Source organism: Octopus bimaculoides, chromosome 17 (assembly GCF_001194135.2).
Source record: "Octopus bimaculoides isolate UCB-OBI-ISO-001 chromosome 17, ASM119413v2, whole genome shotgun sequence".
NCBI classification, from domain to species: Eukaryota; Metazoa; Mollusca; class Cephalopoda; order Octopoda; family Octopodidae; genus Octopus; species Octopus bimaculoides.
The window spans coordinates 50801361-50813860 of NC_068997.1; the positions used below are offsets into that span (position 1 = coordinate 50801361).

Consider the following 12500-nt stretch of genomic DNA (forward strand, 5'->3'; position numbering starts at 1 on the left):
ATATATATATATATATATATATATATATATATAATGTATATTTACATATACATGTATATACATAGATAAATATGTATAATATATATATATTTATACACACACACATACATCCATATACACATATATATATAAATATACATACTGATATATAAATATACATACGTATATATACATATATACATACATATACACACTTACACAGAGTGTATGTGAGAGAGAGAGAGAGAGATCTATATGCATAAATGTGTTTGTGTAAGTATGTGTTTATAGAGACGTACACTGCACACAGCTTATTCTGTGTGTGTTCTTTCGCTAGTTCATGAGTCAAGACAGTCGACTCGACTATATCAATCGCTCTCCTTCGAAAATGTGTCAGGGTCCTCTCTGGGTGTCGGCTGACATTTGTTTTTGTTTCCAACATGAAATACTAAAGCTACATACATATATACGTACATACGTACATACATACATTCAGTCTTAATGTTCACTTTTCCATGCTTGCATGGGTTAAAGTTTACTGAAGCAGATTTTCTATGACTGGACGCCTTTCCTGTTGCCAACACTCAATTGTTTTCAGGCAACATTATATAAATATATGTGTGTGTGTGTGTGTGTGTGTGTGTGTGTGTGTGTGTGTGTGTGTGTGTGTGTGTGTGTGTGTGTGTGTGTGTGCGTGTGTGTGTGTGTGTATGTGTGTGGCCTGGTGGTTAGGCTGTTGCACTCATGATCGCTAGACTGTGGGTTCGATTCCCTGACAGGGTGGCATGCTGTGTTCTTGAGCCAGACACTTTATTTCTCGTTGTTTCATTCCCCACTTTCAATCACGGGGTGGAATGTTGGCCTGCTCACCTAGCCAGCAGGGTGGTGTCCTTTGAAGGCTAAAACAAGGCAAAAGTGCAGTGTGACCAGCGATGTGTAACAACATCTGATAGCCTGATCAGTCACATGTAGAAGACGCTTGTCCAGAATATCATACATATATACAGCTAGATACAGCTAGCTAGACTGAGGTATAAATACTAAAATACTATTACCATAGAAACAGAGAGTACCAAAAGCAAGATATGAGCCCTTGACTTTTAAGTAAGTATTTTAAAATAACTTGGCCAGCTGTGATTCCTACTTTCCGATTTAATCAACAAATTAAACTGTAACGATATAAATCTCATCCTAAATTAATCAGATAAAGATTATTTTGGAATATTTATCTTCCAGCTGATGATTCATTGAAAGTCTTTAAACTTTCAGGTTTGTATTTGAAATTAAAACTACTTGAAGAATAATATGAAAATAGATGAAAGAATTTTAAAGAATAAAATAGAAAATGAAATAAAATAAAGAACATATTTGAGAGGGGAAAATGTGTGGGAGGGATTGTAGGGTGTGCCGGTTACCTTTGATATAGTAAAGGTGCCAAGTTTTGGAATTATGCCAGAAGTTACTGCCACATCAGTTTGCCAGAGGAAGAATTGTAGTAGAGTGTAGTAGAAGTATATGTGTGGAGTGTGTGTGTATGAGTGTGGAGTGTGTATGAGTGTATGAGTGTGTGTGTGGTGTGGAGTGTGTGTGTGTGTACGTGGAGTGTGTGTGTGTATGTGTGCAGGTGCAATAGTAAGATACAGCAACATTCAAATAAATGAAGACTTTGGATGCATCTTCCACTTGTGTATCTCCAAGAACCTGAGAATTGCTCGTTAGCTAATTGGTTGTTAGCTAATTCAGATCTTAATTCCATATCGTCACCCACCCAGCACTTTCTGCTCTCCCACCCCATTCACAGGCTATCATCATCCACACATGCTACTGCTGTTATTACTACTACTACTACTACCCCCCCACCACTTTGACTTTCTCCAGTTTTTCTACCTCTCTAAAGGTTGATGTCATTGAGAGGAGTTGTGGCTTTCATCATTCCTCATATCATTTTCTTTTTACCAGACCAATACTGATGTGTCTATCTCTCATTTCTGCCTTAAAGATGGGCAGAATTCACTGTGAGGTGAACCCCCTTCTCTGGCACCAATTATGGCCATCTCTACTGGTTATTCCTAAGTATCAGGTTAACCCCTTTCTCTGGCCCCAAACATAGCCATCTCTGTCAGTCAACCACCTCAATACAATCTACCCCTCAATCCCACCCTGTCGTTTATGATCTTTGTCCCTTCACAGATTGTGGCAGACAACTGAGGTTCCATTTGGAGAGGAGTTCTTCTCACTCAAACCATTTCCTTATGAAGGTAAAAACACAGCTGCCTAATAGGTGTGCCCAATCATAATTGACATGTTCGTCTACACATGGACATGGCAGAAATTGTCCCAAGAGAAAAGAAGTCTTATAGACAGCATGCATAAAAAACACCATTGGGCTATGGATTGTGTCATTGGACTATAGGACATATGTATTTCTGCATCATAGGACATATGTATTTCTGCATCATAGAACATCATCAACAAAAAATACAGAGTTGTCCTTCACAGTCACAAACAACAGCTTGCTCTTATATTAGAACAGCAAATGGTACATTTTCTGGTATGCACACAATTTTGTCAGGCTGGAATTAATTAATGCATGCATCCTAGAGTCTGATGTAGTCATTCATATCCCAGTAGTGTATTTTTTCCAATATTGTCAGTAATGAGAATCTTTTCTCTTGAGACAATTTCTGCAGCATATGTCTTTCCATGTCTAAATGTTCACAAACATGTTTAATATATATAAATATAATTGAGTGTGTGTGTGTGTGTGTGTGTGTGTGTGTGTGTGTGTGTGTGTGTGTGTGTGTGTGTGTATATACATAATATATATATATATATATATATATATATATATATACACATGAAATTGTAGATAAACTGCACATACATATTTATATGCATACACACACATGTACACGTGTGCATGTGTGTGTATGTGTACATTTGCATCAAATAAAACAAACCTTTGTGTTTTGAGATATATATATATATATATATAGCAGTGTACAAATGTATAAAAAAATATACGAGGAACTCCATGTACTTGTGTGAGCTTGTGTGAGCATGTGTGTGTGTGTGTGTGTGTGTGTGTATAAATGTATGTATATATGAATACATATTTCTGTATTATAAGCACACATATATTGTACTATATGCAGTTAACATTAAGTCTTTATTCATACATACATACATACATACATACATAAATAAATATGTATATATATATATATTTATATGTGTGTGCATTTGCATGTGTGTGGTTGGGTGATACGTGTCTGCATATGTACAAAATATCTTTCTTGTCTAGTTATATCTAAAAGCTAATCAATAATTATGAATTCATACATAATGTACCTGTACATATGTATACATATATGTGCATTCATAAGTGTGTGGAGGGTGGGGAAAACGCATGCACTGGTATATGCACACAGGCACCGCCATCTCCCCCCGCCCCCCCAGATGACTCACAGTAATGGAATGTGATTGAACTGCCCTCTATATATAACTTTCTATTGAAATTCACTTCAGTACATTCTTTGAAGATGCAATTTCCGTACTAATTACAGTGCTCAGGTTTATGGTAGAGATGGTAAGATAACGAGCAAGCTTGTAAAAGGAGGTGGTGGTGGTGGGGGTTCACTCAATTTGCTAGAAACAACAGCTAAATCATCATATTATATTGTAGTATCTTAGAAACAGGGAAGGACACATCAGATAATGTAGTCCAAAATACACTGTCGTTATCATCATCATCATCATCACCTGTGACAATAACGTCACTACCACCACCACTGCAAAACCACCAACATAAACGCCACAACTACCATTACCACCACCAGTGGGGATAAAGTAGGAGGCACTTGCCCAAGGTACTGTGCAGTGAAATTGAACCCCCAAAGCACATGCTTGCAAAGTGAGTTTCTTAACGAACGCACTCAAGCTTTCATCATCTACGGACATATCGAAAACAAAATTACTTACATCATTGTCGTCAACACATTGAAGGTGTGGACCGTCATAACCTGTGCCTGCCATGTCAAACATTTGACTTAATGTCAATTTCTGTGGGTCACATGTTTTCTGAAAATAAACAACAACAAATGGTTAGTACATTATATTCACCATTAGTTCTAACAACAACACTATGCTACATGTTTAATTCACTGCATTCAACATATATGTTAACAATAGTATGCTATATGTTTAATTCACCATGTATCAAATAATACACTATATGTTAAACACTACACTCACAATGTATCTAACCACCCTATGAACATGTCTGATTTACTACATTCAGCATATATCTAACTGCAATACACTGCAGGTTTCTTATTATAATCACCATATACACAACAACAGTATGTTACATGCATAATTCACTTTATCCACTATATCTTTCTCAACAGTATACATGTTTAACATTTTATTCACCAAACATCTAATAGTACACTCCATGTTTAACATCTGGTCTCTCACACCTACCCTACAATGTCATTCTGAAAATAAGATATCACATCATCAAAATCTCAAAGCTATGAGATAATGCTTGATTAGGTAATCTGAATGCTAAAGGCCTATATAAACTATAGGCACGAAGCCTATAAGTATAGGCACAAGACCTATAGTAAAAATGATGATTATTATTATTATTATTATTATTATTATTATTATTATTAAGATGGCAAACTGGCAGAACTGTTAGTATCCTGGACAAAATAGTTAGTGGTATTCCTTTATGCTCTGAGTTCAAATCCTGTGGAGGCCAATTTCGTTTTTCATTCCTCTGGGGTCCATAAAACAAAAAGACACAAAGTACCAATCAAGTACAGGAGTTGGTGTAATCAGCTTCCAAACTCCCACAAAATTGCTGGCTTTGTGCCAACATTATCATCATCATCATCATTATTATTATCATTATTCCTGCTGCTGCTGCTGTTGTTCTTTTGTTGAAAGAATCAAAATAGTATCGATTAATTGTATGGTTAATTACACTTAAATTAACTGGTTCTTTGTTTCTGACAAACTGCATCTTTTGCAACATTAAGTGCATGTGGGTGCATCTGTGCAAACGCAAACGCACACAAAGGTGTATGCATTTAAAAAAAGCACACACACTTAGATGCACATGCTTAAAACACACATATATATACGCACACTCACATATATACACACACATAACATGCCCTTACACATGTGAAAACGTGAGGGAGACACAAACACACAAATATACAAACACAAGTTATACACACACAGAACATTTAATTACATTCCTATATATATATAAATATATATGAGCCAAACAAGTTTATATACACACCCAAATGAACTTACTACACATGCTCTTAAAAATATGAGACAGACAGGCACACATACACACACACACAGGTAAGGCCTTAAATACACACACACACACACACACATACAACAAAAAAAAATCAATAACTAAAAATCAGGAGAGTCTTGTAACAATCAAACAAGGCTGAAAAGTGATGTGTGTTGGAGGTGAGGGGGGGGGGAAGAGTAGCAGCATTGCTGCAGTTTTTGATGATGATGATGGTGGTGATTGATGATAGTGGTGGTGATGATGGTGGTGGTGATGATGGTGGTGGTGATGATGGTGGTAATGATGGTGGTGGTGATGATGGTGGTGGTGATGGTGGTATTTTCGATTCACCTTTGCTTTGTGGTTTATATTTCAAAATTACTGAGTCGCTCATCAAGTTACAAGGTCGAGAGAGATAGAGAGTAAGAGATAGATAGATGGATAGAGAGGAGGAGAGAGGGACAGAAGGTAAGAGAGAGAGAGTGTGTGTGTGTGTGTGTGAGGGATACTTTTTCTCTGTCTCTCTTTTTCTTTTTCTGCAAAGTACCAAGTTAAACTGGAATGATTATGGTTCTTAAATACCAATCGATACTCTCAGGTCACAATCGACCGCCACAGAATGGAAATATAACATTTATTTAATCGTTGATAATTTTACGCTTTAAAGAAATAAATTGCTACAATAACAAAATAAATGGATAAAAAATATAATAAAACAGAATAAAATAGATGCAGCCATGGCTGTGTGGTTAAGAAGTTTGTTTTGCAACCACAACATTTCAGGTTCAGTTCCACTATGTGGTACCATGGACAAGTGTTTTTTGGGGGTTTTTTTCTACTATACCTCCAGGCCAATGAAAGCCTTGTAAGTAGACATGGTAGATGGAAACTGAAAGAAGCCCATTGTATTTATTAGGAAGGGCATCCAATCATCGTAACTATGCTAAAACAGATATTGGAGTTCAATGCAGTCCTCTGGCTGGTTGGATCCTGTCAAACCATCCATGAAGGGCATTAAAAGCCTTCCACTATTTGTGTTTACCATTCACTGTGATTCCCTCCATCTGCATCTCAATCCATCTGCCACCTGCCTCTCACATTCTCATGAACACACACCTTTTCTCCTTCTCTTCCACACTGCTCAATTCTCTGGTCCACTGATATTCACCCATTCCAGTTCCACGAATGGTATTTCCCGACACCTCTTTGCCACCATCTCCTCTACTCTGCAACACACCAGCTTCTGTTCCTCTGCCTTACTTTAACCTCTCGTCACATGATACAAAACCACCTCCCACACTTTCCTCAGTTGAGGGATCTTGATCTTGTGAGTTACTAATGTTGTGGGGGGGGGGGCACATAGAAAACACCCGGTGTACTTTGTTAAGTGGTTGGCGTTAGGAAGGGCATCCAGCTGTAGAAGCTCTGCCAAATCAGATTGGAGCCTGGTGTAGCCATCTGGTTTCACCAGTTCTCAGTCAAATCGTCCAACCCATACTAGCATGGAAAGCGGACGTTAAACGACGACGACGATGATGATGATGATGATGATGATTATATATATATATATATATATATATATATTTTAATTAGTTACATGTATGCCATATTTCCTTATGTTAAACTCATGCTGGCAAACATATACCAAAGGGTCTACCAGTCGTACGCCGGATAACACTAGCATATATATATATATATATATATATATACACATCCTATTCATTTCAAAAGTGAGACGTACAACCCGTCACTTACTCCAAACACGTAAAACACAAACCCTAACAGGGCAGTAGTTATAGCAGTGAACGAGTGAAGTCTCAATTTTCAATGAATGAACAAGATTTTCAAGGAAAATGTATTTTTCTCTTTCATTTGCGCGTGCGAGCGCGCGCGCACACACACACACACACACACACACACATACACGATGTACGCAGATGTAGGAAGAATTTCCCCGTTATATATTATTCAGCTCTTGTATTTTTCTTTCTAAATCCAATGGTAGCCAGAGAAGAGAGAGACGGGGTGGAGGAAGGGGTGGTGAGAAGAAAGGGAGAAAGAGGGAGTAAAGGGGCGAGGGAGAAGAGGAAGATGAAAGAAAAGGGACAGAGGGGGAAGCACAGAAGATAGATAGGCAGATAGATAGAGATAGATAGAGGGAGAGATAGATAGATAGAGGGAGAGATAGATAGATAGATAGAGGGAGAGATAGATAGATAGATAGATAGATAGATAGATAGATAAATGTAGGGAGAGAAAGAGAGATAAGGAGAGAAAAAGAGAGCTCGAGAGGGAGAAGAAAGAAACGTGGGGAAAAATAAAGGGAGAGAGAGAGAGTGGTGTAGGGGAGTAAGAAAATGGTTGGAGAAAGGAATTTGTTAAATAAATGGGAACGAATTCCTCTCAGTGCAAAAGAATGGAAGGGCATCGCCGTCCACACACACACACACACACAGTGACACATAGCCATAGTGACACACATATACACACACATTTTTTCCCCTTTTCTCCTTTATACACTGCTTGATATTGTGCCCTTAGAACATTCCAGTTGGAAAGCCAAAGGTGTTGGTGGAGGCGGCAGCGACACTGGCCACGGGATAATAATAATGATAATAATATTAATAATTACAGAGGAGAAGTCGGAGGAATGGGGGAGAGGAATTAGGGTGACATACTTAAGAGGGAACACAAACATTCCACAGGAACCACTGCTACTACTGCGGCTGCTGCTGCCTCTGCCCATACCACCACCACCACTACTCCTCCTCAGATTAACGTCACTTCTATTGTATTATAAACCTCCTTGTCCCCCAACTACATACACGCATAGCCTTACAACCATACTCACACATATACAACCACATACAACTACACATACATATAGAACTACACATGCATATACCACACACACACACACACAGCCACACAATTACCAATACGTATACAACCACACATGCACACACATACATAAAACCTGATCTCCTATGGCATTTATTTTCTACTCTAAGGCTTTCGGGGGCCCCAGGAATTATGTACATACCAAAGGATCTTCCCTCGTCTCTTCCCCCTCCCCTAATCTTTTTTTAAACACCCACACATGCACGCAGTTACAGATAGCAACACACACACACACACACAGGATACCACATAAACACACTCTTACATTGACACATTTGAGAACACCTTCTGTCGTCAGTTATTTTTTCCGTCTAATATAAACATTATTTCATTACATTTCCAAAGATGTGTGTGTGTGTGTGTGTGTGTGTGTGTGAGAGAGCGAGAGAGAGAGAGAAAGAGAGAGAAAGAGTGAGAGAGAGAGAGAAAGAGAGAGAAAGAGTGAGAGAGAGAGAGAGAAGCTTCCCTCTCAATCACATAATTTCGGGTCCAGTCGCTCTGCGTGGCACCTTGGGCAAATGTCTTCTACTATAGCCTCTGCCACCCGAACCGATCAATGCCTTGTAAGTGGACCTGGTAAATGGAAACTGAAAGAAGCTCGTCTATGCGTGCGTGTATGTTTTGTCCCGATAGAATGGCAGACTTTAATATAAACACAGGTCGATTTATTTGACTAAAACTCTTTCAAGGTAGTGCCCCAGCACGGCCGCAGTCCAATCATTGAAACAAGTAAAAAATAAAAGATATATATATATATATGAGAGAGGGGGGGTGACATACGTGCCTAGAAACATACATATATACAAGCAACAATTTTGGCTGTAATGTATAAAAATGTTTAGTATCTCCCAGAAATATCTGAAGATGTTTAAACAAACGATGACTCAATCACTAAAGGGTAATCGTGAACAATAGAGATTCGAATAGAAATTACAACACCTAAGAACTGGCGACAACGAATCAGTGAATTTGCACGGTAGGAAACACAGAATGAGTCATTCCAGGTGAGAAAATACCTGTTAAAGTCAGTGGTTTATTGTAGCTATTCACAACATGTGATGGGAATAACACAATAATGTAAACACATAAATACCATTTTATTACTTATAACTATAATATATACTATTGAATAAGTATGTGTGTGTGTGTGTGTGTGTGTGTGTGTGTGTGTGTGTATCTCAGGCGTGGCTGTGTGATAAGATTGATTTTCAATCACATGGCTCCCGGGTTCAGTCTCACGGCGTGGTACCTTGGCGAAGATAAAGAATACGCACACCTGGTGTTTAGGAGCCCTAGGCCGGCCAAAGCCTTGTGAGTGGATTTGGTCGACGGAAACTGAAAGAAGCTCGTCGTATATGTGTCTGTGTGTGTGAGTGTGTGAGAACACTACTTGACAACCGGCTTTGGTTTGTTTACGTCTTCGAGACCGATAGAATTAGTACCAAGCTTAAAATAAGTACCAGGGCTGACCTGTTCGACTACAAACTCTTCAAATATATATATTTATAAACATAATAGATAGATAGATAGATAGATATAGATGTACAATATCGATTTTCCAGAACATTTGGTTATCTTTAAATTAAACAAATAGTAACATATATTTAAATCAGATATTTGTACTTTCGCATAACCGATACAAGCTTATTAATACAGTACTGAGCTAGATACTGTGAAACAGGGCCGTCGAGTAAACTAGTCTGGCAGCCGTGGGGATTTGAAGTTCTTGCTGATAAATTAATGCCCATTATAAGAGGTTCTGGACCATCAATAGTTGAGAAGAGGTCGCAAGATCCGTCGTTCAACCCGTTTTTCATTAATAGAAAAAGAATCAGTGAATGGTTCACTTGTGGCCCTTTTCAACGGCCCATTGGCACAACGCAACCGATTTCAAGAAACTGAAAGAAAGAAGGAAGCATCTACACTAATGCTCGAATGGTTCTTTATCAACCAGTGAAGAGGATGAAAGACACAGTTGACCTCGGCGGGGGTTTTAGCTCAAAGTGCAGCGAGCCGGAACAAACACTGCAAGGCGTTGTATATAAATACAACGCTCCAATGACTTCGCCTATTGGCCACTTTATAAATGATAGTTTCCCTTATTAAGTTTATATAAATAGAGCAGAAAATGTGGAATAGATTTAGAAACGGATGTTTAACAAGCTGGAAAATAAATTTAATTATAAGACAATCAATGATATATCTATGCAACATGCTCTAAGCTGATTAGGGACTACTGCACAGTCGCTAATCTTATCTAAAACGTTATTTACGATAAATTTATTTAATTAAGGGGATACGTAACTTATTTAATAATATTACGAACTGGCAAAATAATTAGCGCGTTGGGCAAAAAATGCTTGGCAGCATTTCTTCCGGTTCTTTACGTTCTGAGTTCAAATCATGCTGAGGGCCAGTTTTACCGTTCATTCCTTGGGGGGGGGGTGTAATAAAATAAAGTATTAGTTAAGTACTGCTGACCTCATGCCAAAATTAGCATAACTGCGTAGTTAATGATTCCGAACCGGGTTCAGTCCTACCGTGTGACACCTTGGGTAAATTTCTTCTACTATAACCCCAGGACGATCAATGCCTTGTGAGTGGATTTGGTAGACGGAAATTTTGTGTGTGCGTTTGCAACCCCAACCCACCCCAACTACGCTTGACAACCGGTGTTGGTTTCTTTACGTCCTTGTGACTTAGTGATTCAGCAAAAGAAAACCGATCGAATAAGTACCGTGCTTTGCAAAAATAATAAGTATTGGGGTTAGTTTGTTCGACCAAACCCCTTCGAGGCATGACCGCAGTCCAATAACTGAAACAAGCAGAAGATAAAATAAACACTGTGGTTTCGATGATGGAACCCAAATGATCAACACTGGACATATCAAAGAACTCTTAAGAAATATCATAGTCATGTGATCCACGACCAACAAATCGATTAGATGTTCTCTTGTCTCCACCACCACCACCACCATCATCATCACTATCCAGGGCTGTTTAAGTAGTGTTATAGCCCCCGGGTAAATCATTGCAATAGGCCCTATATTATTTATTTATTGAAGGCAAGCTACAGCACACACACACACACATATATATATCAGAATTGGGCCCTTGGACTTCTGGGCAACTGCCCAATATGAATATGCCTTAAGACGGCTGTCATCATTGTCGACGTCATCATTATTGCCACGACTAACACTATCCTAATCATCATCATTATTACAATCACCACTATTGCCATCGTCATCATCATCATCATCATCCTATCACCACACAACTGTCAGCACATCACCGCCACCACTACCACCACCATCAACACCACACTATTACCATTATTACATCATCACCACCAACACCATCGCCGCCGCCTTCACTACAAACCAGCATTAAAAACGTCAATGATTTCAGTTTTATAATCGTGAAGATTGCAGTCAATTAACTTGACTGCAGCACATGAGATTTGAACTTGGCACACTGTGAAAAGAAGGTATTAAGCCATTCAATAAAGCGCGATGCTACTTTAATAACAGGAAAACAGCAGCAGCAGCCGCCGCCACCGCCACTTAACCATAATCCGCTCGCCATAGAACCGATAAAGTAATATATCTTTGAATCACTAACAGTTTAATACTGGGATTAGTGTCACGAAATTTAGTGTTCATAGCAGTCACAAGCACATATACACGGTCCTATTTTTTTTACCATTTTTCTCCCTGATATGTTCCCGCCAAAATTTCCCGCTAAACCATTGAAAACAAATGATAAACTGCACAAACCTAATACAATCTAGTTATCCCCTTAATCTCTTCAATCTTGGCGGTTATTATAACAAGGAAATAAACCCCTTTTATAAACGACAAATATCATAGTGACAAGAACATCTAGCTTAAAGAAGAAAAGAAAAAAGAAAAAAAGGGGGAAAAACCAGTTATTTTAGCGAAACTAATTAGAGGATTACAACATAGACATTAACCGAAAATCTGGGTGGGTAACAACCGGGCGGTTATGGTGATGCCGGAGACGTGACAGTAGTCAGGTATACCTCCCACTTCTTAACACCATCTCCTCTTACCTCAACCAGCACTACGTCTTTATTTCGCTAGTACAGCTATCATTATGTCTATTATTTTTTTGCTGTACTTCACTGACGTGTATTCATTGCACAATATTTTCACCTAATTTGTAACTAGTAACACAAACAGTGTAACTAGAGAGAGAGAGAGAGGGGGGCGTTGTAGTAGCGTGACAGACAATCTGCAATAAATGCACACACTGACGTGCATATATTGAT

The 12500-nt window shown here is 38.6% G+C and overlaps 1 protein-coding gene across 2 annotated transcripts in view; it reads right to left on the reverse strand.

The window, feature by feature from the left end:
* LOC106874793 (ras-GEF domain-containing family member 1B) overlaps positions 1-12500 on the reverse strand; it is a 171474-nt gene that overhangs the window by 58158 nt on the left and 100816 nt on the right. For both annotated transcript variants that reach the window (XM_014922647.2, XM_014922648.2), the window contains one exon: positions 3961-4059. In XM_014922647.2, coding sequence (XP_014778133.1) covers positions 3961-4059 — 99 coding nt within the window. The remainder of the gene's footprint in view (positions 1-3960; positions 4060-12500) is intronic.